Source organism: Harpia harpyja, chromosome 2, assembly GCF_026419915.1.
Source record: "Harpia harpyja isolate bHarHar1 chromosome 2, bHarHar1 primary haplotype, whole genome shotgun sequence".
Lineage (NCBI taxonomy): Eukaryota > Metazoa > Chordata > Aves > Accipitriformes > Accipitridae > Harpia > Harpia harpyja.
In genome coordinates, this window is record NC_068941.1 from 41,400,107 (window position 1) to 41,428,094 (window position 27,988).

The 27,988-nt window shown below is 39.0% G+C and overlaps 1 protein-coding gene across 1 annotated transcript; it reads right to left on the bottom strand.

Annotated features, from left to right (window-relative positions):
* Positions 1-409: 409 nt before the first annotated feature.
* On the bottom strand, positions 410-27,988 carry PLRG1 (pleiotropic regulator 1). Its single transcript, XM_052777732.1, has 15 exons — positions 27,882-27,988; positions 25,916-26,022; positions 25,557-25,699; positions 24,462-24,515; positions 22,796-22,889; positions 22,284-22,374; positions 21,987-22,088; positions 11,121-11,213; positions 10,636-10,785; positions 10,416-10,517; positions 9,800-9,902; positions 9,088-9,196; positions 7,431-7,570; positions 4,414-4,607; positions 410-3,357 (listed from the first exon to the last, which is right to left on the bottom strand). Exons 1-15 carry the CDS (start codon positions 27,888-27,890, stop codon positions 3,298-3,300), a joined length of 1,551 nt encoding a protein of 516 aa, XP_052633692.1. The 5' UTR covers positions 27,891-27,988; the 3' UTR covers positions 410-3,297.

The following is a 27,988-nucleotide window of genomic DNA, read 5'->3' on the forward strand; positions in this document are numbered from 1 at the left end:
TGACCAAATTTTCAGTTATGTGCCATGGACAGAAATATCCCTTTAATTTGCTCCCAGTAAGACATACCAAAATTAGTTTAAGCTTTTTTCCACCCACACAGCTCCCATCCAGAACCTTTCCTAGACCTCATATTTACTCAAGAGGTTTCAATGTTTTATTTAAATGCGTTAGAGAAAATTAATGAACAATTCCGCATTTGTTTTGCTAATCCCTTCACGCATATAGGAAGCTCTTCATAAAATACCAATCAGTACTTTCTCTCTCTCCAATACAGCAGATCTGCAAAAATAGTTGTTACTGTACTATGGGAAACTGTGAATTTTAATATTAAATTACTTTAACTTTCAATGTATTTAGTTACTTTTTTGTTCTTACTACAAAACCCAAAATGGAAAAAAAGACATGAAATCATATTGTATTGAAGGTTTTATTGACGGCTAAATTGCTGTCACTCAAATCAGGCATAGCACTTTAATTCTTACCTAACAAGACTAAAAAGAAACTGGCTATTAAAGATTTACTTCTGTAAGCCTTTAAGTTGCCAAAGACAAACTGTTCTGCACAACTTCCATGCTGCCAGCAAATGACAGCATTCTAGCTGCATAGCTTACACGGGATGCTTTAGTATACAGCAAAGAGTGATCTTAAAATTTATCACTTTTACCAGTTACACCTTTTTGAATTATGTTACAAACAAAAAACATTTTCTTACTTCTCTGCAATAATGTACAGTATAAAACAAAACAAGGTTTGTGGTAGAAATGTGTGTGATTTGATCACATACAGAAGACAACATCAAATTTTATGAAATAAATGACAATAATTATTTTCTGAGATTAGACTCCCATTCAAGATTACTTTAACTGACACTGCAGTGTGACACTTTCCAGAAGCATGGAAAATACATTCAATGGACCAGATCCTCCTCTTTTGCTTCACCTTATGACTTACATGGACAAATCTAATGTCACTGTATATCCTACACAATCAGATATATGTGTATCACTATCTAGGCTTATTTTGCACTAGAGGAGCACTTAACTGAAATCTGATAACCTTGATGTGTCATAAATAATACTTACAGAAGTTTACGTGATGATATTCACATTACTGTCAAGTGAAAGAAAAAACTGCTGGGAAGAAAATGAACATGCAAATCAAATGTTAAAGAATACAATAAAAAAAAAAATCACACTTAGAACTAGGACAGTGTATCATAGAGCCAAAAAGGAGAAGTACTGTTCCAAATATTGGTGCACAGCCGTTAATTTGCAAATAAAATCTTTACCCAGGGCACAAAGAATGCTCTGGCAACCACTGCCCCATGCTAGCAGATGCCTGCAGAAGTCCAGGGAAGAAACACAGGTTCTGCAGGAGACTTTCTGATCTCTCTTCAAAGCGATAAACAGTGGAATAAATGCAGTTTTTAAAGGAAAGTGCCAGTACAGAGAAGATGTGCTAGAACTGTGAGCCAAACCCTCTAATTTCCCCTTCCTGATTCCAAATTACCAAAAGTCATAGACACTTAAAAAAAACATAAAAAACCACCCCAAACCAAAAAAAAAAAAAAAAAGTCATAACAATCTCACCCCCTTTCAAGTAAGTTATTCTTCTCCACTCTGGTTTCCTACAGAGGATTTGACTGTGAACAAGAAAATTCTGTGTAACACCAATAATTCATTGATTTCTGGAATGAAGCATTAGCAGCAGTATAAAATACACATAAGCCACAACCTGTATTTTTCCCCCGTTATGTTAGTTAACAGCTGTAATAAAGATCTAGAAAAATTCAAATTATCATCCAAATAAAAGATGTTTAATCCAACTTGTAAATACCAAATACTCCCCTCTCTTTTTTGTGAGGATGCTTCAGACAATAGCTGTCAACCCAAATTCAGTTATTTATGCAGCATGGACTCCCTTAAAATGACCTTGTCAAACATTCAAATTACAAATACAAGACCTCCTGTGCATCATAAAAGACAAGACAAAATTTCTCATAATATAAACAACACTTAGTTTTAGTAGCTTTTTGTAAGTTACATTGCAAGTAACTCCTTTCTCTAACATAAATCCCAGATTTGAAAGAAGTCAGACTGGCAGAGAATAGAAATAATTATTGTGAACTGCTTGCTATCAATGGTGTGACCACAGAACAATTCTCAGCATCTACCCAGCATGAAACTTGCCACTGCAGCTATTAACACGAGTAGCAAAGTTGCCAACTACTGAATGGCTTGATAACTTAACTCCCCCCATGAAGAAAAAGTACTTTAGAGCAGCACAGACATCACAGATAAGCTGTAGCAAGGAGGCTTACGTGCTTACTGCTTGTTATGTGGCTGTTTGTAAACACAATGAGATTTGTCCCTTCGTGAGTACAAATTATCTTTCAGTAATACTTTTTTATTTAAATCCCTTCATAAGATCATAGGGAGACAGCAACATGTAAAATTAAGGCTGGAATGACTTAAGAGCTTTTCCTCTTAGAGCTCAGTTTTAAAAGTTCGCTGTACTCTAATGTCATATATGATTTGGGTAAATGGGAAAAACAAACAGGTGATTTACAAAGAAAGTCAACTGGTCTTAACCTTGTAGTGACTGAACAATATGACTTGACAGTGGTCCTTCCTATAGAAAGTCTATTCTGAAATGTAATGAGTGAAGATAAGTAGTTGCATATGAAAACTCTCCTAGGGAAAGAAACACTTTGAAGATCCATTTCATTCAATAACACAGCACTGTCAATGCTCAGTGGCTGTGTTTATAAAACAAACTACATTATTATTATATTGTCCCACTTCTTTCTTGATTACTCTATTACTCTGTAATTTAGTATATATACTGTTCCATTACAGTACATACTTAGCACATGTACAGTAAACAATACTGGTCTAAAATCTAAAAGTGTCACGCAAGGAATTCCCAGCAGATGGCTTCTATGCATAAATTTGCAATTAATTTTTGGAGTCAAGCAAGGGTCTTTCAGAAAACCTGGCTCATCAAAACATTTTTAGACCTACACTCAATAGATTCATATAAAAAAGTAATGACCTGCACATCCACCCTTTTCATGAAGTATATGTGCTCCACAAAGAGAAAGTTAACAGCTGCAACTGGTTTGCTGGGATCACACCAAAAAAAAGACAAAAGGACAGAGAAATAAAATTTATTATAAAACATGTTGAAATAGCAATGACTGAGCTGACTTCCTGCTCTGCTGTTCTAGGCAGAACAAAATGTGACTGAACGCTCTCAGGAAAGCCAAAACGAAACCACGTAAGTATGTTGCTGCATTAAAAACGCTTTCTCTTGATAATTTCTGGTTTCCAGCTGACAGGATGAGTTTCTTCAGTCTAAAGAGAAAAAAGAAAAAACTCGTAAGGATTGTTTTTAACTTGAAATTCACCTGTAATTAGGGTTTAGTTTAAAATATTACTCACATAGTATATATACTCTATTTCATATGTACCATTATAATTACCTAAACTACTACGTAATTAATTTACCCAGATGAAATTTTATATCATCCCACTGTCTGAAGTACATGACAAGACTTGTTTGGGGGTTTTTTTGTTTGGTGTTTTGGTTTTTTGGGTTTTGTTTTGGTTTTTTGTTTTTGCAACAAGGACAAAAGTCAGGTTGCCAATGGCATTTCAGAAACAACATTGTAGTGATCAAAGCACAGGAACAGAAATTCCAGAGACAGTCCTTCCAGCAATATCTAAATCAGTATTGGCAGATGCCACAGAGTCTACAGTTTGCCCAATTGCAAAATGGGGCAAAATGGATTAAAACATTCCTTATTCCTTTATATTTAAGGGTTGGTTCCAAGTCTAATTCAATGCAAAAATTCCAAGGCTTAATAAAGGTCCTTATATTCTTTATATTGAATGCATACTCCGATAAACTATACAATAATGTATTGTCTTCCCCATTAGTAAATGGATTCAGATTTGAGAATAACAGTTTGAAAATAAGCTATTTACTCTGAATTCTAAAAATTGTCTCGGCAAATAACAAATCTAGATCATATACAGAAGTACAATAAATCTTTAAAATGTAATCTGTTTGCTAATTCCCATGTTTTAATCAATACAACCACACACAATCCCCTACTGGCTTCAAAACACAATGTACATTATTGTATTAAGATTTCTCCAAACTGTATCACAAAGGACTTTTGCAGAAGAGCTGACGGACCTGACACTTATTTGTACTATAGCATATAATAAGAAACTAGGAGTGCAGAAACTAGCTGCTGTCCTTGTAACATTATTACATACACACTGCTTTCAAACATTAATAAAATGGATTACACAAGTCTGTGCAAGTCCCTTACTGATATGTGTAACATTTGTTTGAAATCTGTTGATTTCATGAAAATACATTAAGACGACACTTGGACATACCGCAGTATCATCTTCTTTGTATACTTTTATGGTTTTATCAGCTTCAGCAGTCAGCAATCTGCTTTCTGACTGGTCAAAAACACAAGCAAATATTCCCGATTCACTGTCCAAAGAGCCTGGCTGTACAGCTGCATGTACTCTCTGGAAATTGTATCCAGTTCTCCAGTCCCAAAGATGCATAGTACCATTATCAGCTAAAACAGACAAACATATTTAGTATTTTAACCAGTTAATTTCTATCGGTTTTCTAAAAACAATATCATGAACAACTAGTTAATACATCAGGAATACATCAGCTATAACATTAATGTAGAATAGCTCAGTACACCCTACAAGGTTTCCCATTTTCTACTGCTTTCCTTCTTAGTTAAGAAAGGCTGATCTTAAGAAGGCTGATGGAAACTTCCTCAGAATTTCATCCAGTTTTGCATCAGAGAGTTGATACACTACATCACAAGGCAATTGCAGCAAGTTGCTGTGGAAGCAAAGTAAGGACTGGCATTCTGAATATCAAGCTCCCGGTTCAGTACCTCCACTAAAATCGAACAAAGAGGTATCATCCTGTCAAACAGATGACAGACATTAAACAAAGCTGTAATGGGATATAGGCTCAACATTTGCAGAGGTTCTATTTCAAATACAGATAAAACCACTGCCAGTATTACTGCTAGTGGCATCAGCTACAGGGTATTCACAGCAATCTAAACTCTGTATTCAGAAGGATGCTCTCAAAGCAATTTTTCAGTTACAAAAACCCAACCCCTTCCCAAAGCATTATCTAGCCACAACACATCTACTAGAAGTTTCTCCACAGCTGCCAGCTAGACAAGAAATCCACATGTTTCGAGAAGGGTGCTTCTACAGTAAAATACTCTAAGGTAACCTCAACTATTTTAATTCAGCATCAACTTCTTTGAAGTTGCTGTAGATAGCATGAGGATGTAAAGGAGGGGGGAGTCAATATTCAAGTTTTAATTTTTAAAAAACTCACAAATAGTGTTACTAAAACTATAGGGTTTTTTTATGTGGAGAAGGAACAAATTTTTCTAAAGCCTTAACTACTACTAACACAAAAGTATCCTACAAAGATATTCTAGAAATGTCTTCAAAATAATACAGAACGAGTTACAAGACCAGTCCAGTTATTTTGTAATGTTCTTGCTCTCAATATGAATGCACCAGTTGTCAAATAAAGCTTTATCCACATTTTAAAATCAAGGGCCACCGTTATGCATACTTGAAAACATAAGCAAGGTAAGCTGACAATATAATTGGCTATCTTCCAACTCCTGCTTAGCACATTTCCATTTTATTCCACATCCTCAGCCTACATAACATACTGTATCAAACGGGAACAAGAGCACATGGGACCAAATGGGACTGAACACATTTCAGTATTTCAAAGTGCAACTTAATTGTTACTTTTTTTGTTATGGACTGGTTACAAATATAGAAATGTTCTTCATAATATCTGCTTCTGCAAACTCATGGAACCCATCTTAAACTGTTTTATCACATGTGATACTATGAACTGAGTCCCATCCTTCTTTACAACTACCCAAAAGATTAGACAAGCAAAACCAAGAGGTAAAAACTCAGGCTCTGCAAAGTTATATGGAACAATACATTCTAGCCTCTTAATTCACTTTCCTCTGACTGCTAGAGTTCTCTCAGGACAATCTCACAATTAAGCAACTGGTCTACTCTGAGATTTGGGTTTAACCTCCTCCTTTAACTCTGGTTTCCCATGCAATCTTGGACTCTAGAGCACAGCTCTCAAGCTATAAAATTAGGGCTCCCTTTTTGTGCACACTGTTTACTCATTTCCTGTTTATAACAGCATATACTTCAAAAACACACTTACGATCTCCCTCCTATGTAGACAAAGTGCCTTAACAAAAAGATCTGAATTTAGCTGGGATTTCTAGAAGTTACTTTCAAAAAAACTTGTCACTAAAAAAGGCCTACATATGTTCTTTGTATTGTACAAACACAGAACTCAGAAACATCATAGATTATGTAGTAACACATAGATTCTAGTAACACATACTCCCACCAAAATATTTTTATTACAGTTCTTAACTGATATATAGAAAAATGCAACCTGCAATATGAGATAATAACTGTTCTTACATAAAATTATTCACGATCAGATGCAGTAAGCATTCAGTACAACTCAGATACATGAACACAAACTAGTAGTCCCCAGAATCTGGGGGCTCACAGACCACTAACAATACTCTAATGTATCAGATGATTATTAAATTCATGAAGTTTTTAAGTGAAAAAATTAAATCAATGTGTCACAACAGACACAAAATTCTCCCAGAATATATGTAGGCACACTGGAGCCAAGCGGCTAGTTTCTTAATTCCGGAACACTTGAGCATACAGTATTGCTGAGTAAATGTGGTTTTGACTCATAGGGCCAAATAAAATTAGGAGATTAGCTATCAATCTTTTAAGCAATACAAAGATAACATCAGAAAATGCATGCAAGAAACATCGAGACAACAGAACCAATGCATTCGAGCTGCATAAAAACCAGGGCAGAGATCACATTTAAAGGGTACAGCAAGCTTTAGCAAGATGTTTCTATATCCTCTATCCATTCTCACTGCATCAACATGTTACTAACAGAGAGCAGCCAACAAAGAGCCAGAAGTCTCCAAGGCAGCTTCCAATTTCCTCACCGCTCCCAAAGGGACACTAACAATTCAGACTCAGATCATAGCGGATGGACTCGGGAGCCTTGCAGCAGCAGCCAACTGAAAAGAGGAAACCTGTTCCCTGCAGCACATCAGAAGTCCTTTCAAACACATTTTTGTGCATGCAGCTCAGTAACATCCAAGAAGATATAAGTAGCCCTACTCACTATGAAATGAAGTTGTATGCTGTAGCAGGCTTACAGGCCCAGATAAAGGAGAGCTCAGCAAGCATCTTTGTTTAAGGACTTCCAGCCATGTATACACAGGGGAGCGGAAAAGGGAAATATGAACATGTATTTCTCATTTTACCTCCTGAGACCAGAACACCATCGGAATTTACAGCCAGCGTGTTGATAATAGCATTGTGACCAGAGAGGTTTTGAATGAAATTTCCATCCGGGAATTTCCACTGCTTAATATTATCTGGAGAACCAGATGCAAATGTGTAACTGAAAGAAAATAAGGACAGTATATTAAAGTTCAAAACAGCTGTAGGGATAGCATACATCCTACATTGCAACTAGCATTTAACAGTAGTGTCAAAGTTACTTATACTAAAACTGCTTTTCTGACACTTTTACTTTGCATAAAATGAAGCAACTCTATGAAGCCGTGAACTACCTGTTTCCTTTCTGCTCCATTGACTACCTAAACTTTATAAATCCTATACCATATAGGAAGTTAATATGCAAACAAACATTAAAAATGCACATTAAGTTATTGTCAGTTGTTATTCTGGCAAATTTTCAGGTTTAAGGGCATCATCAGCAGAGGTATTAGGAAAAGAAACAAAGCAGAAAACCAGTATTGGCTAGTCCTCTAAAACTACACAACCAAGGATAAAGCACTGCAAAAAAAGTGAACTATGAAAGATAATTTGTTTTACTAAGTTACCATAAAATAATCAATTCCCTCATTTTAACATGTGGAAGCAGTTAACAAGGTTATTTGGGTAGCACATACAAAAGCCTGTAGGAATATTTTCAGTTGCCACAACATCTAAGCGATTTGCTGTCTACTTAACAGATTCTTCAATAACAAAATAGATTATTAGGAAAAAATACTGGAATATTAAAAACTACAGAAATACTGAAACAAAAAATACTAGGCTGACAGTTGCTACTGCTTGATAAAAACACTTCAAATTTTTTTCAGAGATATGATTGATGAATCTGAAACCAGATTTTTTTTTTTGGCAGAATATAAGAAAAATAGGGTTTTTTTCTGCTATAGCTAACAGGCATAGCATGAGATTTTTATAATTTTTCAGACACACAGATTGGATCTGAATTGATTCATAAAGATTCTGAACTTCTGCACTGACAGAATTTCATCTTAAGATACAGAATGTGCAGAAATACTGCAGTTCTATGTGAATTCCTTTTCTCCATTGTTTTAATGGGGATTTATCTGAACAGGCAACTGTTGAGACATCAAAATATAGTATCTAAATTCAGAGTACTTCCAACAACACCTGCTTCAAAGATTAAATACTCACAAGAAGTTTCTTTTTAAGGTCAGTTAGATTGAAGTGTCTTGTGCAGTGAACCACATATTCAAAACAATCCTTTTGTATTAATCACTGCCTCCTTTAGCATTATTCAGATGTGCCACTTTACAACATTACATCACTTTCTGCTAACAATCATTCAGTTACATATTTATTATTAGCCTTACAAGCCCAGCGTCTCTGGTTTCTCAAGGACTGCATCACAGGCACATACATAAGAAATTCTGTGGGATATAAGACGTTCTCAGCATTGCTAATGTACACCAGTGCCAATACTTGGGGAGCACAATCAGTGTAGTAAAGGTATTTTAGAAGTGATATGTACATTTTTACAGCATTCTAAGCCCCTTAGTTTTTCATATTATTTTGCCCTACCATTTTAAATTATAACTCACATTGGCTGTCACCACACAATGTTGTGAACTGTGAAAGTGTAAAAGAATGAGGAAAACTTACTGTCTCGGATGTAGCACTACTGCTCTTACAGATTTCTTGTGATTTGTTAAAGTAACACGAGTTTTTCCTGCCACCAAATCCCAGAGCCGTATGGTAGTATCATGACTGCCTGCAATGAAAAGAAAATAAAAAATGATAGAATCAGTATGATGGTTTCTACTATCATTACCATTTTGACATGGCAGCCAAAACTTTTGTATCTGAAAGAGACAAAAATATTGTTAATGTTTATTACAAAAATATGATAATAATGCCACCTCAGACAAGAAAGATGCTGGATTGTAATAGTCCTATGCAGTTTGAAAATCAAGGAGACCTAAGTAGTTACACAACAAGGCTAGATTTTGACATAACGGGAAAGAAGATAAACTTCATATTTAGCCATGGTACTGGACACTTCTTAACTGAATTGGGGAGAACTGTGAAATATCACAGAAAATGCAAGTCTCAATACATATTACAACAAAAAATGTAAACACCAGAAACAAAGGAAGTGCAGAAAAACTTTCAAACAATGCACAGTTATATTTGCTTAAACATACCATTAATAGTATGAAATAACCATTGCATGGCCCATTTTCAAGAGAAAACTAATAAGGGAAATTGAATAAATTAACAAAGATAACATTATGAACCTCACGTAATTACTGAACAAATACATTCATGATTACGTTTTACAATCATATTACTTGTGAAACCATGCCCACTATACCTGTAATAATTTGTGGTTCTGCAGCTTGGCATTTCACTGTCGCTACCGCATTTGTGTGCCCCGATAGTGTGTGCACGCTGGCTTTCGTCCTCACATCCCAAATCTATGAATTCACAGTAAGTCAGTCACAGAGGTCAATAACAGGTGCATATTAAACGCATTTTAGGCACTGTCATTGATTACATGAATTCCTTGCCACAGTTCTACAGATTAAACAATGGTATTTATGTTTTTTCATCCAACAATTAATCACACAACTGCATCAGCTGGCAAATTTCCAGGGGAGCAGGGAGCTTGCCACTGAATTTCCAGACATACAGATAAGTTAAAGTCACCATAAAACCATACCATCTTCTAAATATAACAAAGTGATCCTATATACTATGTAGTCTACCTACTAAGTTAAAAAATAAAACATTCTCCTGAAGTGACACTGCATTTTTGCATATTCGGGCTTCAGGTTTTATCAACAGTGGAAGACAAAATTAACATAAACCATCTTACTATTTTCATCTGGATTCATGGTAACTTTTGGTAAGTATTCACTTTTACAAATGGAAGATGTTGAAACACGTTGACATATCAAGATGTTAAAACATAACAATGCTATACTTACTCGTGCTGTTGAATCTCTGCTACATGTTACCAGTACATCTATTGTTGGATGCAAGTCTAAACCATAGACAGCACTTAGATGACCATGGTAATGTCTGATAACCTAGATGAATAAAAAAACCGCACACACAATAACTGAATATTTGAAAGAATATTCTAAATGCTTTGATTTTTATATTTGCCACCACCAATTAATTCCAATTGAAGACACTACAGCTTACCTTATTGTATTCAAGATCCCAGCATTTCACTTGTTTGTCTTCTCCACAAGAAAATAGGTACGGACTTCTTGCACTTACTATCACCCCTCGTACAGTACTGATGTGTCCCGTCAAAGACAATTTTAATTTGCCACTAGCAAGGTCCCAAATCTGCATCAAAACAGGTATTTTGAGGTAGAGAGGTAAAAGCTACATAGTGATAGTCTGGGTAAACAGCCCAGATGTAACTGATACTGTTGCATTTTAAGTTAAAAATTACAATAACAAACATTTGCTCTCCAGCTACTACCATGTAATAAATGAAAACTCAAGGAGTAATACTCCACAAATCCTTTATGACTAGGTAATAAAAATGTTCTAAAGTTCATTACTCTGCAAGCAGTAAGCAAGAAATTGCTTCCAAGGGCTGAAGACATTTTTAAATAACAAGAGAACAAAAAACCCACCCCCCACAAACTTTGTCACTGATTTCTTGAACTTGTTACCTTTATGGTTCTGTCGGCAGAGCCAGTAACAAACCACTGATTTCCTGGTTCTACTGCAATACATCTCACCCAGCCCAGGTGACCACTGATAACCTTTAAGAAAAAACAAAATTTTTTCTAAATCAGAAATAATACACATACATCTATCAATATAATTTTCATTCTCCAACACTGGAATTTGTTAGTGTTCACCAAGAAACACACGGTCCCCTGTGGGAGCAGCTCGGAACACCTGGCATTTGTTTTCAAGAGTGACCGTTAGAATTTGTTGTGCCGTATGTTTGCCAAGCCTTTGAAGAACTAGTTTCACAAGGTCAGGTTGGAGGATGGCCTTGTGTAGGCCTGGGAAGATGTGGCTGAAGACAGTCACGAGTATGTCTATGGAATGTTTTTATCTTTAACTGTTCTGAGGACTGGCAAACATCCCAGCTGGGCCAGATATGCCCTCCTGTGTTAGTAGTATTGGCTGTATACCGTTAGTACTTTCTAGATCTTTGCTGAAACATATATAAGTTGGATTCTTTTGTGAAATAAAGGGAATCTTGCACAGAGAGCTTGAGAGCTTAATTCAGTCACCGCAGATGGTGACCCCGACGTGATGGAGAGAAGGAGACGACGTGATCGAGAGAAGACAACGTGATGGAGAGAAGAAGCCGGCACGATTAAGAGAAGAAAACTACGTGATCAAGAGAAGAAGAAAAGAGGTGATTCCCCTTCACTGCAGAGACCACGTAATCAAATGGGGAGAGTTTTGAAGAAGTGGCCACGACTCCGAGAAAATAGGTAACAGCAACGCCTGCGGAACGGGTGAGTTGCGAGATTGCGGTAGCATGGGGCAATCCGATTCTCAGGATCATAAGCTCTACTTAAATGCTTTGCAGCAGATTTTATGGGCTTCTGGGTACTTTTAATATGGGTAAAGGATAATTGTAACTGGTTTCCCACAAAGGGAACTTTTGGTAGCAAGGGTTGGGAAAGAGTTGGGGAGCATTTACAAACGCGAAAAACTTTGGCCTTTGGTGTATCTTAAAATTTAATTATGACATGGAGATTTATTTATGCTGCGCTGGTGCATTTACAGCCAGCAGTGAAAATCATACCAATACAGCCTGATACTGCTTTTGAGGAGACAGTCTGTAAGCAGGCCGCTAATGAGCAGGATTCTGATTCTGATAATAATTCCTTTGTATCAGGCAGGGTGGACTCTGAAAAAGAGCCGGATTTATATCCCTCATTACCTCCACCACCACCTGCACTAACACCGTTAACGCAGACATCCCGCCGGCAGGCAGACAGGCGGGCAGCACGGGCTCCGCAGGCTCGCCGACCCTCACCACCGCATACAGGTCCCCGCCGCCCCGCCGCTGCCTCCCGCCGCTTTCGCACCCTTTTCGCTGCTGCCACCTGCCGCAGCCACCGCACCTTCACCACCGCACCTTCACCACCGCTGCCTCCCGCGGCCTCTGCGCCCGCCACAGCCGCTGCTGTGCCGCCGCCGTCGTCCCCCCCCCCCCCCCAATCGCCTGGTACTCCCTCTCCAGGGTTTGCAGAACTTAAAACAGAACCTGGCTTTGCTCCACTGCCTGTATCTCTTTCTCCTGCTAATCCCTCTGACTCCAGGCCTCTGTCTAATCCTGCGGCTCCTGCTTTACAGCAGTGAGGAGAAAAAACTGTAGTGCCTTCAGCTCCGCCTTTAACAGACTTTGATGCTAAATGTGACAATTCACTTAATGATTTGGGAAAAAATACACATAGCTTGATGCAACGCTGTTGAGAAAAAGCTCTACAGCAAGGAGATACCATGTTTACTTTTCCTGTTATATACAAACCCCATAATCCACCACAGCATGACGGTTTACCTTATGAAATGATAAAAGAATTACAGAAATCAATTCGTGAAAATGGGTTACACAATTCATTCACAATGGGACTAGTGGAAGCAATTGGAGGAACTTATACTATGACTCCTTGGGACTGGAAATTGCTTATGAAAACAGTGTTGACTTCTGCTCAGTATTCTGTATGGCAATTAGAATACAATGATTTGTCAGTGGAACAAGTTATGGACAACTTGTCATCAGGGATACTTATAGATCAAAACATGTTACAAGGAACAGGCCCTTACATTACACCTCAGGCACAAGCAGCTTTGCCAAAGCAAGTTTTCGATCAAGCCACTCATATTGCAATCATGGCTATACAATGTGTACCCGAAACTGGGCAAAGTACCACTTCATTTGCCTCTATACGACAGGGCTCTCAGGAACCGTATGTATCTTTTATTGATAGCCTTCAAGCCACGATAACACGGCAGGTAGAAAATCAGGAAGCTGCAAAAGCATTATTATTTCAATTGGCCTATGAGAATGCAAATACAGACTGTCAGGCTGCACTGAAATCAGTTAGAGGAAGAGTTACTGACGTTGGGCAATATATTAAGATATGTCAAAACGTAGGGACAGACACTCATAGGATTAACATGTTAGCTGCTGCACTGTCACAGCAACTAAATGTTAATCAAGTTACTGTGAAATGTTTTGAGTGTGGAAAATTGGGACATATGGCTAAGCAATGTCCTAAGTGACAGAAATCCAAATGTGAAAAACCTGTAAATCACTTCTGCCCTCACTGTAGTAAAGGATATCATTGGGCGAATCAACACAAATCGAAATTTGACAAAGAAGGTAATCTCTTCCAGGGAAACTACAGGAGGGGCGCGAGACCCAGTGCCCCGCAAACCAACAGGGTCTGGAATTCAGTGCAGGCACCACTAACCGATTGGACTGCTACACAAACAGGCAGCCTGCAAGAACCATCTATGACCTCCAGCCCACAACTACAGGGAGTGCTGGGCTGGATTTGGCAACAGCAGCCGACCTCTCAATAAAAGAACAGAGGATTTATATTGTGGGGACTGCAATATTCGGACCTTTGCCTGATGGCATGTTAGGATTAATAATTGGACGATCCAGTGCTACGACACAGGGAATAATTGTATACCCTGGAGTTATTGATTCAGATTATCAAGGGGGAACTAAAATCATGCTAGCTTCAATGCAAATTCCACGTACAATTCCAGCAAACACAAAATAGCTCAATTAATATTGCTTCCTTGTTGAGTACCTCAAAACATGCAAAATAATCGAGGCGATGGTAGCTTTGATAGCACCGGGACTCCTTTTGTATTGCGGTCACAGGAAATAACACAGCAACAGCCGATTTTAAAATTGCAAATTGAGGGTAGATGGTTTTCGGGATTGCTAGGTACTGGAGCAGACGCTTCTATAATATCAAAAAAGGACTGGCCAACTTCGTGGCCATTGCAAATAGCTCCTTCTACATTTGTTGGTATAGAAGGCACTTGACAGCCCATGCGAAGTGCCAAACTTTTGTCAGTAAAGGGGCCTGAGAAGCATGAAGCATGGATTCAGCCTTATGTACTTGATTCATCTGTAAATTTGTGGGGCAGAGATTTATTGAAACAATGGCACATTACCCTAACCACAGTCAATTCAAATTTATCCTAAGGGTCACTGATGTAAAACCCCTGCTCAAACTTACGTGGCTAACCTCTGCGCCTGTTTGGGTAGATCAGTGGCCATTAAAAGGGGACAAATTGATACAAGCACATAAATTAATCCAAGAGCAGTTGCAGCAAGGACACATCGTCACTTCAACTAGTCCATGGAATACACTGATTTTTGTTGTTCCAAAAAAGTCAGGAAAATGGAGATTATTACAGGATTTAAGAGTGATAAATGCAGTGTTACAACCTATGGGGATTACCCAGCCGGGAATGCCAAATCCTGCAATGATCCCTAAAGAGTCAGAATTACAAGTAATTGATTTAAAAGACTGCTTCTTCATGATTCCTTTACATCCTGATGATTGTACGCGTTTTGCCTTTTCAGTGCCTAGTGTAAATAACACTGAGCCTATGCAGCATTATCAGTGGACAGTGCTACCTCAGGGCATGATGAATAGTCCTACTATATGTCAGATAGTAGTTGCTGCGGCTATTCAACTGAGCCGAGACGCATTTCCAAATGCCATAATATATCATTATATGGATGATATTTTAATTGCAACAGAAACAACACAGGATTTGGAAAGTGTTGTACAACATCTTGTAAATTCTTTGCACACCTTTGGACTTCAAATTGCTACAGAAAAAATTCAAAAGATGCCGCCCTGGAAATATTTAGGGTGGATTCTTACAGAAACAACAGTACAGCCTCAATCATTAAAGTTGCAGACAGATATACGAACTCTGAACGATGCTCAAAAATTATTAGGAACAATAAACTGGGTACGACCCATGTTAGGTATAACCACAGAGGAATTAAGTAATCTCTTTAACATTCTGAGAGGTGATCCTGATTTAACATCACCACGGATCTTAACTCCGGCTGCCAAGGAAGAGTTAAATCTAGTTTCACAAAAGATATCTATGTTACAAGCCTATAGAAGGGACTTAACTTTACCTGTTGATGTGTATGTCATACAAGGTCCAAAACAACCTTTTGCTATTATAGGGCAACATGATAAAGTCGCTCAGAAAATTTTATATTTGGAATGGCTGTTTCTCTCTCACACTTTAAAGAAAACTATTACGCAACCTTTAGAAATGATTGTGACTGTGGTACAAAAAGCACGGTCACGCACTCAGTGTCTCATTGGTTTTGATCCTGATACCTTGTATCTTCCTTTTCCAAAACAAGATTTTGATTACCTTTTTGTTCAATCGCAATCACTGCAAATCGCATTGGCCGACTTCACGAACAAAATTTCTTTCTCACTGCCTAAATGTAAGTTACTGCAAAACCTTCACACATAAAACATCAAACCACAGACAACAGTATCAGATACTCCTATTGTTAATGCTCGTACAGTTTTTGTAGATGGCTCTAGAAAAACTGGACGAGGTGTAGTTGCCTGGCTAGATAACGGACTATGGCACACATCTGCTGTTCTGTTACAAGGCTCCACACAGCGTGTGGAATCACAGGCTGTTTTACACGCTTTAGCTTTCTTTCCATCGGAACCACTCAATATTGTTTCTGATTCAGAACATGTCGTACATGTTGTACAGCGATTACCAGGATCTTACTTAAAGGAGATAAATGATGAAGACTTAATTCAACAAATTTTTGGAATTGCAAACTCTTTTAAATAAAAGAGCTTATCCTTTGTTTATTTGTCACATTAGGTCGCACACTGTGCTGCCAGGACCTTTGACTAAAGGCAATGCTGTGGCTGACTCTTTTACTGTTGGCACAGTGCAATTCCACTCTGCTGTGGCCTCTCATTCCTTTTTTCACCAAAATGCGGCAGCATTGCAAAAGAAGTTTAATTTGACAAAAGCACAGGCTAAAGATATAATTCGTTCTTGTCCAGATTGTCAAAGAGTTGCTTCTGATGCAGTGAGCACTGGAGTTAACCCACGTGGCTTACACTCTAATGCCATTTGGCAAAGTGATGTTACACACGTATCTGCCTTTGACTCCTTGAAATTTGTGCATATTTCTATTGATACCTTTTTCTCTTATATTTGTGCTACTGCTCATTCTGGAGAAAGTGCACATGATGTTCAACGACATTGGTCACGATGCTTTGCAATTATGGGGGTTCCTCAAACCATTAAAACTGACAACGGTCCAGGGTATGTAGCTAAATCTACTCAATTATTTTTGCAACAGTGGCAGGTATCCCATGTGACAGGAATTCCACATTCACCTACTGGACAAGCAATAATTGAGCGTGCACATCATGCTTTAAAGTCCATGTTACATAAACAAAAAAGGGGGAATATACCACCACAAGAACAGCTAGATAATGCTATGTTTACTTTGAATTTTTTAAATTGCTCACCAGACTTAATGGCCAGCACAGCGATAGATCGGCATTTTAAAACTCCTGATTCTATTTCACACAGACCTAAAGTACTGTATTAAGATCCTTTTAGTGGACCTGGTTGGAATGGACCTGTGGAACTAATCACTTGGGGGCGAGGGTATGCTTGTGTTCTTCTTCCCACAGGAACCAAGCGGATTCCAGCTAAACACGTGAAACCATATCATGAGCTGGCGAAACCACTCGGACAACCCAATCCCGCTGATGAAGACTCTGAATTTGAAGGAGAAGAGATAAATGAGGAGGAAGCAGCACATTGAGAATGAAAAAGCTATCACATAGGTACATTTGAAGAGAATGCAATAACAAGCTAGTGTGATGATGCAACGTGTATCCTACTCCAAAGAATACCTTTTTTAGCATACCTGGCAATAGTGGCCAGCAACAGTATTGTAAGAATTCTGATCTTTTTTCTTTGCGGGGTCACTGTGGCTCGGGTGCAGCATTTTTATTGGGCCCACTGAAGGTGTTGAGCCTAAGCCATGGTGACTATATAAAAAACCATTTCTTGTATAAGTTTGAATCTGACACAGAATCACAAAGATTTGGTGATGATATGTACTTCACATCCTTATGTTTTTGTAGCAGCCCAATTTCTAGATATCGCTTTACATAACCATGCTTTTGAAACTAATCTGAATTAACCTTGGTATTTTAGCTGTTTTACTCAGAAGAATATATCTGAACTAAGTCTTACAGTAATCATGCCAATATGATGTCGTGCTGAATTGTGGATCCCTGTAAATACGACCAAATTGTGGGAAAGGGAATAAGGATTAAGTCAATTATCAAGGCTTTAAAGCGGACAATTAGTCACCCAAAACAACTTATAGGGTGGCTCATTGCCTTTATAATATCAGCTATCATTATTGCAGCTACTGCCGCCGTTGCTACCACGGCGCTTGTGAAATCTGTTCAGACTGCTCACACAGTAGCTAATGTATTAAAAAATGTTACGTCTGAAATGAATACCCAGGTACAAATTGATCAACAATACTAGAATGATTGGATGCTTTAGAAGCAGTGGTAATTTGGCTTGGGCTGTATTGGGTTTGTGTGACAGGGTTTTGGTAGCGGGGGGTTACAGGGGTGGCTTCTGTGGGGGCTGCTGGAAGTTTTCCCCTGTATCTGACAGAGCCAATGCCGGCTGGCTCTCACACGGACCTGCCGCCGGCTGAAGCCGAGCCAATCAGTGATAGTGGTAGCACCTCTGTGCACAGAAAAAAAAAAAAAAAAGAAAAAGAAAAAAAAAGAGGAGAGAGAGGAAGAGAGAGAAAAAAATAATAAAAAACAAACAGCTGGAAAGGGGGAAGAGAAATGCGGTTGCAGAACACACAGAAATGGCAGCTGAAGAACGAGAACATGTAAGAGAAATAACCCTGCAGACACCAAGGTCAGTGAAGAAGGAGGGGGAGGAAATGCTCCAGGCGCCGGAGCAGAGATTCCCCTGCGGCCCGTGGTGAAGACCATGGTGAGACGGGTTGTTCCCCTGCAGTCCATGGAGGTCCACGGTGGAGCAGATATCCACCTGCAGCCCGTGGAGGACCCCATGCCAGAGCAGGTGGGTGCCTGAAGGAGGCTGTGACCCCGTGGGAAGCCCGCACTGGAGCAGGCTCCTGGCAGGACCTGCGGATCTGTGGAGAGAGAAGCCCACGGAGCGGGTTTTCTGGCAGGACCTATGACCCTGTGGGGGACCCACGCTGGAGCGGTATGCTCCTGAAGGACTGCACGCCACAGAAAGGACCCATGCTGGAGAAGTTCGTGGAGGACTGTCTCCCGTGGGAGAGCTCCCACGCTGGAGCAGGGGAAGAGTGTGATGAGTGCTGCCACTGAGAAGGATGAAACAACAGAGATAGTGTGTGATGAACTGACCGCAAACCTCATTTCCCATTCCCCTGTCCACCTGAGGAGGAGAGAGTGATAGAATAGCTATGGTGGGTGCCTGGTGTCCAGCCAGGATCAACCCATCACATAGAGATAGACAAAGTGCATTACAAAATAGAATGAAATTACATTGCAATTGGGAATTTCAAAAGCAAGGGCTCTGTGTAACTCCTTTACAACGGAATGAAAGCACATGTGATTGGAATTAGGTGAAGGCACATTTGCAAGGTGCATTTGCTACCAATATTGCAGGAGATATCTAAGATCTTGCACAGATACTACAAGATCAAATGGGAAATATACAAAATTAGCAGAATAAGGTGTTTTTCAAAGAATTGTCTAATAGTGTTAAATGGTTAAATCCAAAAACATCATTTGAAGGTTTAAATCTGTGTATCTGAATTTGTATCGCTATTGGAGGGTTATTAATCATTTGTGTGTTTTCAGCAATCAGAATCATCTGAGGAGCAGTACGAGGATTGCGTCAGTTCGAAGCTAGAGTCCTCACTGCCTTCCTCGTGAATCTGATGTTCCTAAACAAAAAAGGGGGAGATGTGGGAGCAGCTCGGAACACCTGGCATTTGTTTTCAAGAGTGACCGTTAGAATTTGTTGTGCCGTATGTTTGCCAAGCCTTTGAAGAACTAGTTTCACAAGGTCAGGTTGGAGGATGGCCTTGTATAGGCCTGGGAAGATGTGGCTGAAGACAGTCACGAGTATGTCTATGGAATGTTTTTATCTTTAACTGTTCTGAGGACTGGCAAACATCCCAGCTGGGCCAGATATGCCCTCCTGTGTTAGTAGTATTGGCTGTATACCGTTAGTACTTTCTAGATCTTTGCTGAAACATATATAAGTTGGATTCTTTTGTGAAATAAAGGGAATCTTGCACAGAGAGCTTGAGCGCTTAATTCAGTCGCCGCAGTCCCCCAAAAGTCAAATGCGGAGTTAGAGCTGAAGAGAGCTTCATTTCTACTGTATTTAAATGAAGAGACTACTAGAAATGTACATGTCATACACCAGACTTGGGAACTTGCAATACAGAAATACCCTGTTCCTATAAGCAACTTTTTCAAATCCTTTGAGAGTCCATAATACTGTGGCTCAACACCTGAGACTTTGCAGAGAAAGACTGTATTTAAGCACAAGTTCCTCATGCTGCTATATATTGCTTATCCAAAAATAAAGAATAATTATATAAAATCTTAGCTATTAAATCAGATTGCCATATAATAAGCTCTTAAAGCACACCACCACCTCCTTTTCCCCAAATAAGGGGTAATATGAGTGTGTCAGAACATTTCTGGTAACAAAATACTGGGGACAGATCTCACAAGAAAAGCTCCACCAATACATGGCTTGCTTACAGCAGCCTTTCTGTTTCCCTAACTTCTCTGAAGTCAGACAGCTAAAATCAAAACCCATATTTGGTTTCACTGGATGGCATATTTCATGTACTGTCATACAGCTCATTTCAAAAGATCTAAAATACAACAAAAGTTCTTAGGCAGAAATACTTTGGAAAGCTAAAGTAGATTCTTCTCACCAGATGAGACCACAGCTACATACATTTGAGATAGCTGTCTAGATTTCTCTGTAGTCTAGGAATAGAAACAGGCATTTCCATGGGAGAAATCTAAAAAATAATTCATCTGACCTATTTTAAGTCCCCATCTTTCACAAATGGCTTTAAACCAAGCTTAGGAAGACCAGTTAAAGTATAGATCTTAAGTAACAGATAAGATGAAACCCACATTTGGTGTTCCAGCTATGTTCCTATTTCTGAGTTGCTTGAACAAGCTTTTGTCCTGCTGAGTAAGGATTTTGATAGCAATTCTCCACTAAAACTGTTTACACATAAAGTTAGTACAGTGACTTGAACTGTATTTACAGTCTCTCTCTAAAAAGAAAGTGCTCCTAACAAGTAGGCAATTTTCATTTGTTTACCTTCAATCTCTGATGGGTTTATTTTGGTGCCATTTTTTTCAAATGGCATTTGTCTTAATTTTTATAGAGAACACATTCCAATACTCTGTATTTAGAAAACCTATATAATCCTTTGACCTCAAGTGTTTTTCAAAAAATTACTTTGAGATTAGCCTTAAGATTCATGACTAATACATCTTCTTCTGAAGATTTAAATGCCTATATATGGTGCTATATTTAGATGAACAGTGCTAAAACAATACAATTCTGATACTAGAGCATGAGATTTTTAAATATCAGGAAAGCCTAACATTCCTAAAATAATATTCATCCTTTCTCAGACAAAATATGAAATTGCTTAAATTTCATAGTAAGAATCAGCCCTTTTAGAAAAAAAAAAAAGTACATGTTCAAACAGATACACCTGAAAAGTTAAAAAGATCTGAACCAATACATATGCTTAGAGATTTCTCCTTCAACTCAGCTACCCTGCCATACTCATCACCAAAACGTTTAAAGATGCTATGAGATTTTGTGTGAATGGCCGTTATTACTCCCTAGGAAAATTAAAAGGTAAATTAGATTAATTCAAAAACAAGACTAGAAGTCAAGCCTTGACTGACTAGTCAAGTCAATCTAAACTGCAGAGATAATTTGTGATTGAAGTATTCAGCTTTTTTTCCCCATTTTCATAGCAAGTAAAAGAAGTCTGGTTGACTCAGACATTGACTGCCTTTAAGTGCTTTTGGAGACAATTTCATTACGTTAACACTGCTAGAGTATTTCTTTAACATTAGTTTCAAATTTTGCACCTTGTCTTTGAGTTCCTCTACCAAAGAATCTAACCAGAAAAGAAAAAACAAACTCTGTAATGAATTTATCATAATACAGCTACACATATGTAAACAAAAGGGTAAAATTAATAATATTCACAAAATAATTTACTAAATAGAATGAAAAATGTTTGTAATCTAACCTCTTTGTTATTTAAGGAGAGAGTGTGCATATACAACTTAGTTGCGATCACTTTTCATTTGATTTCATTTTTATGAAGGAGAAGAAAAATTATGCTTTGAGGTCTTTATAGAACATAAAACATTCATTTACTTTTATATGCATGTTCATGTCACACATCTGTAACTTACTCTGTACAGTTTCCAAGGTGGATGCCACTGAGGTTTGGGCATGGTTGGAGCCTTCTTTGCCATTAATGCAGAATTTTTGTTTCCACCAGCTTCCACCATAGCCTGTAAAAGTTAAAAGGAAGGTTACTCTTATGCTTTATCCTACCTCTGCTTAAAAACTAAAGCCTTCTCGCTCTGATGTCTCAACACTGATTAAATTTAGTCAGTCAGGAGATCTCCACACAACCCACGAATTGAATCCAGAAGCAATCTGGTGAACACTACATACTTTTTAGATTACAGGTGCAACAAACTCACCACAGACATCCCAGGAGGCTGCGAACGCTCAGATATTCCAGCATGCCTGTAAATATCACCCACGCCAGCAGCTGTCCGATTTGCATCCAACCTAGGTTGAATGAAAATGGTTGATGAATTGGAATCAACTTTCTTTTACTAAGTAAGTGATAAGGTATCACAGGGCTGCATCCAGTCAAGTGTTGTACACCTCCACAACCTCTCTGGCCAACCTGTTCCAGTGCCTGACCACCTCAAGGTAAGAGACACCCACAAACAAAGCCTCACTTTTTTCTCTTCTATCTAAACAGAATTTCCCCTGTTCCAACTTCTGCCCATTGCCTCTCGTGACATCCAAGAAAAAAAAAAAGTGTACAGAAAAATGATGCCTGGCCACACTAAAAGTAGTTTCTTTAAACATTTTATAAATTAGAACATTCAAAATACTCAAAGTAGCTCTCATCCTGACTTCTGTGTTTTGCCTTGAAATTCCCATAGATAACAAAAGTGTTAATGAAGTAACACAGCAGTACCTGGACTGAGAAGCAGGAAGTGCTACAGCTAAGGACTGTGCTGCAGATTCACTAGGCATCCTCTGGACCTTAGTATCTGCTGTCAGAGCCACACCTTGAAAGAAAAAAAAAAAAACAAAAACCAACACAGTAGAAGCAAAGACAACTCTATTAAAAATAAAGAAAATCCAGAAAAGTATATTATACAAACATATATATACACACACACGTACACCTGCAAACAAGGGCTTGTCACACCCCGTAATATTAAATCCCATCATTCAATGACATTATTTTTCACATGCAAGTCAAATCTACTGAAATTTTTATTTTAGCCCAAATCCTTTCCATCTTGATTCTACTACATACGTAGGTACAAAATTTCTACAGTAAAAACCAGTATGATTCTGTCATCTGAAACAAAAAAAGGTCTAACTAGGAGCAGCGTCCATCTTTTTATCTAGCTTCAACTACTATGGAAATCTCTACACAGTGGTTGGCATCATGCAGTGGTGCCAGAACTACAAAAGGCTTAGTTGTGCTGAAGTGAGAATTTCAGACTACAACTTATGATTTATAACCTCATTCTAAGAACAGATCGCTTTTTTTTTTTTTAAATTTAAGAACTCTTTGCAAAGTGTAGTTTTGGTGCACACTGGTGAATTTATCTCATTTCTCTATTTCTTTTCCTAACCAAAGTTCTGGCAGTTGACAACAAAAACAATATTTGGGTGAGATGCCCAAGTTAAAACAAGAAACAACAACGAAAGAAACCTCATTTTTAACCCCAACATATCTGATTCTATAAAAAGAACACTGAACTTGAAGAAACCTCTATGAGCAATTCTTGACGCTGCAGTTACAGGGAACTATGCACATTTCTTTAATGGCTGAGGGTCTATTGAATACTCACATTTCTTAACTTACAGATCAAGCCACAACAGATTTTCCACCATACTTGTAATAAACTTAAGCACTAACAGTAAAAGATCAACAGCTAAAACTAAACCGCCACAAGGACAGAGCAGGATTGATCAGTAACAGTGACAATTAGCAATGGCCAATGTAACAACACAGAAACATAACCTTTCCAAGCACAGACAAAACCAAATGACACTAAAATTAGACCCTAATGTCTTCTTCTCAGAGCAAGGCAGTGATACCTACACCTTTCTGCTCTGATGATGACAAGCAGGACACACTCCCTCTTGTCATTCAACCTCCTTCTAGCCGGACCCCCCCCCCCCACCTTGTTCACAACAAAATTCTAAGAGCAGGTCTGCCACAACAGTGGAGGCAGCAGGGGTCTGTGGGTCTCAGCAAGCTCTCCAAGAGAAAGGGGACCACAATATCAGAGAGGCGATTCCTAGAACATCTTTATGATGAAGTTACCACGGGAGGTGAAATCTCATAGAAATGAATGACCGTCTCACAGCAAGCTGACATCCACAGAGGCTTAGTGAAAAGCCACTACATCTGTACCTAAATCCTCCTACCTCCTATCCCAGAACATTTATCAGCCACAAAACTCTATGCATCAATACTATGGAAGACTTGAAAGGCATTTCCCACTACTATTAGGTATGGATTCACAGCAAGAAGAAGTCTGCTCCTGCTAGGATGGAGGATGCCTTGTTCTTACAGGACACCAAAAACTGCTGGCAAACGCTCACAGAATTTTACTTACCGGGCCCAGGTGGGTATGGATGTGTACCAGTTATCAAATACTCAAGTTCTTGTCCTAAAGAACAACAAAATATTGTATTAATAACTACATTTCGTACTGCACTGCACATGATGCACTCAAACAGGAATAGAGTAAAACAGAGCAGATCATACACAGAAGAAACCAGCAACCACTTCTAATGTACTACACTTAGACATTCCTTATTTTCATTAACTTCATTTATTCTGGTTATCTCAGTTTTCTAACACTCAATAGTAAAAAAAACATTTTTAAAATGGTGAGGCTACCTGTTATCAAGAGGGACTCTTAAGAGAAAAATCTTCATACTGTCAAAGATGCCTTTTGAAGTAGGTATCATGGAAAAGGATTCAAGTACACAAATAGCATGGGTGTCTGAAATGTAAGCTAGTCAAGACAACTGATTGTCTGTGGTATCAGAAAAGAAAGAGGTTCTTTTCTTCTTAAAAGATTTTTCATTATCTCTCAATGTCTTTCACTTTCAGAAGACTTCCAAATAAAGTACCTTGGGGAAAAAAAAAAATCTCAACTAAAATAAGGTGGCATTTGGCACTCTTTAGAAGAGAAGTTTTCATGTAACATCTACCTAATACATACAGGTTTTATATATAACAAAACGTAGATTGAAAAACCTGCAGATTTAAAATAAAGGGTTATCTGGTTTAATAGTTGCACAGCTAAAGGAAGTCTGAAAAAAAAAATCTATGAAACAGAATAAAAAACACCAAAACAACAAAAAAGCATGTCCTTGACCATCATGAACTTGTAAAAAGAAGAAATACGTTACTCATCTTTCTCTAACACATAAGTACAGCACAAACTAATGTTACCATAAAAATTACTCTTTTTACTAATGAATTACTGTAGAGATTTCACAGTTAAAACAAATCTCCTCCTTGTTCTGAATCACTTGCCTCCTGTGGACCCTAGCAAGAAAAATACCAATCAAAAAACCCCATGTATCTTGATTTCCATATTTATCTCCAGTGGATTAACATCGGACTGCATTCTTCAGATTTTACATCAGTGAGACTGTTACAAAAGAAAGGACAAATATACCACTAAGAGCAAACTAACCTTGATTTCCAGAATACTGTTTGTGTCCATAAGGATCCCCGGTGTTTGGGCCTCCTTTCTCTCTCAAGTTTTCTTTAAGAGTAGGCATGTGTAACACTGAGCCATACTCCGTACGCAGCTTAACTGCCATCTTTACTTTGTGACTGTTGGAAGAGTGAAGCATAATCCTGATTAAACCCCAATTTTTGAACTGTTATTAAGTTTTGAAATATTTTAGAGAAGGTTTTATACAACTTTACAATTCTAGTATTTTTCTTCCGTCAAGACTACACTGTTAAGTCTATAGAAACATCTGAACTTCTGACTTGGATGGAATAATCACTAAGGTAGTTTCAAACTTCACTGAGTGCAGTACTTACCTTTCTTCATCTAACGGGATAGGCTTGGCATTATCAGCTACAAACATATCATGGGTTCTCTTCAAGGATCTGAACACAAGTGTGTGCACAGAATGCTTTTGGACTTCCTAAAATAAATAAAAGAACATTAAAGTACGTTCAGACATAATTAAATAAAAAATTGAAAACTTAAACATAAATTGAACCAAGTAGCAATTTCAGACTTCAGTACTGTTAGATGACGTAGCACTATTTAGTTCAGAGAAAACACCACTCCTAAGTTTATCTGTTAATTGCTTTAATTCAGTGTTTACTCAAAATAACACTCCCTTTCTTGGAAACTGCCAAGACATTGAAAAGCAAGACAGAAACCATGATCAAACTTTTTGCACCAGCATCTACATGACAAAAGCATGAGTGTGCAAGCTTTTTCCCCTCATCCCTTCCAGTTCTGTTTTTATATGTAGGCAATAAAGTAACCAATTCTGAAAACACTCCTGTAAATTTTATTTCACTGCCACCATAAAAAGAACAAGGGCAATCATCAGTTTCTGTGCACAGTGCCACTTTACCTAAGCACAGCACAGTTTACTGAGAGAAAACCTGGGATCAGACCTGACAAAACTTGTTTTCCTTTTATAATTTTTGTTTGTTACTACGAGCAAAACATTCTTAAAATCCCATTCAGGAACTAACAAGCAGAATTTAAAAGCTATTAACTTATACAGAATATTTGCTTACCAACAGCCCAATGGACAAAAAAAATCATTGGAAATCGGAGCCTCCTTGCTTAGGGACAAAGCCAAAGCTGTCTGCATGACTGTACGTTCTGTATGTCACACAAACAATGGCAACAAACTGGAAGCGACATTACTAACTTTTGGCACTGGATATCATCAACTGCCCAGCCTTCAAGATTCATTACACAGGTGCCTTCCCTATTAAGCTCTCTGTAGGTTCTGTTTTCCTGCCCTGGAAGTTGTTTGTCCACTCACTGACCCACTCTGCACTGGCTCTTACCCTCCTAACTCGGTAGCACCTACACAAAGGTTTTTGCTCTTGCTCAGTGAGTTGCTGCAAGCTCCACATATTAAGTGAAAAAAACCTGCAACATTTGGAATTGGGTTAGGAATTTCATACATCTGAAGAAAGAGATAAGAATTACAGCAGCTAATTACTATTCAACAACAGCAGCTGTTGAAATCACCACATGAGTAATAGGTAACACAATGCCTCCCCAACAGGGAAGAAGCATCTACAAACATTTTTTTGACAGACGCTCTTCTGTAAAAAGCAGCTAATAGTGTTGCATGGGGCAGCAGTCTTTGCACCTTCTTATATACTCCTGACAATGATACTCACTTTTGGAAACACACGACATTCACCTCACAGTAACTACTCCACGGCCTATAAAACCAGCGACCTTCTCCCCAGCTTTACTTCCAAGCTCTCACAGAAAATCTACCGCTTTCTTGACTAGCTGACAAAGACAGTAAGTCACCGGAGGTTGGGCATCACAGCATCACTTCCCCAGACCCTAGCACCAATTCCGCATCCGGCCTAAATCTGGCAAAGCAAAACTGCTGCCTGCTGCTTACTCCTGCCCAGGCCCACAGGGCCCAAGGACCCACACCACGGCCCCCGCGAGGCAGAGGCCACAGCCCTCAGACCGGCCAGAAACACCCCTCTCGCTTCCTGCGCGCAACTCGCTCTCCCCCGGGGCGGACTGGGCAGGGGCTGGGAAGCCGGAGGGACCGCCATGGCCTATCCCCACAGCGACCCTTTCGTACCAAGGGGGAAGGGGGGGGCGGTGCGGCGCTTGGTGGTCCGCGCACGGCCTCCCCCCCGCCACCGCCCGGCCTCGGCTTCCTCACGGGCCCAATCCACCCCGCTGCCCCGGCACCGCTCCCTAGTCTCGCCCGGGACGCCTCAATGGCGAGGCAGGGAGGACGCGAGGGGCCCTGCGGCGGAGCCGACCGTCCCTCACCTCCACCATGGCGCCGGCGAACTCCCACCGCCACTGCACTCCGCCAACCGCTATGGAGGCGCTTCCGGCGCCTAGCCCCGCGCCGCACCGGAAGTGACGCGCACGAG

Coding starts and splice junctions, on each gene's coding strand:
- PLRG1 (XM_052777732.1), bottom strand. Junction 22,375..22,795: donor CTTCCTGCTTCTCAGTCCAG/GTACTGCTGTGT, acceptor CATTCAACCTAG/GTTGGATGCAAATCGGACAG. Junction 22,089..22,283: donor AGCCTCCTGGGATGTCTGTG/GTGAGTTTGTTG, acceptor TAACTTTTACAG/GCTATGGTGGAAGCTGGTGG.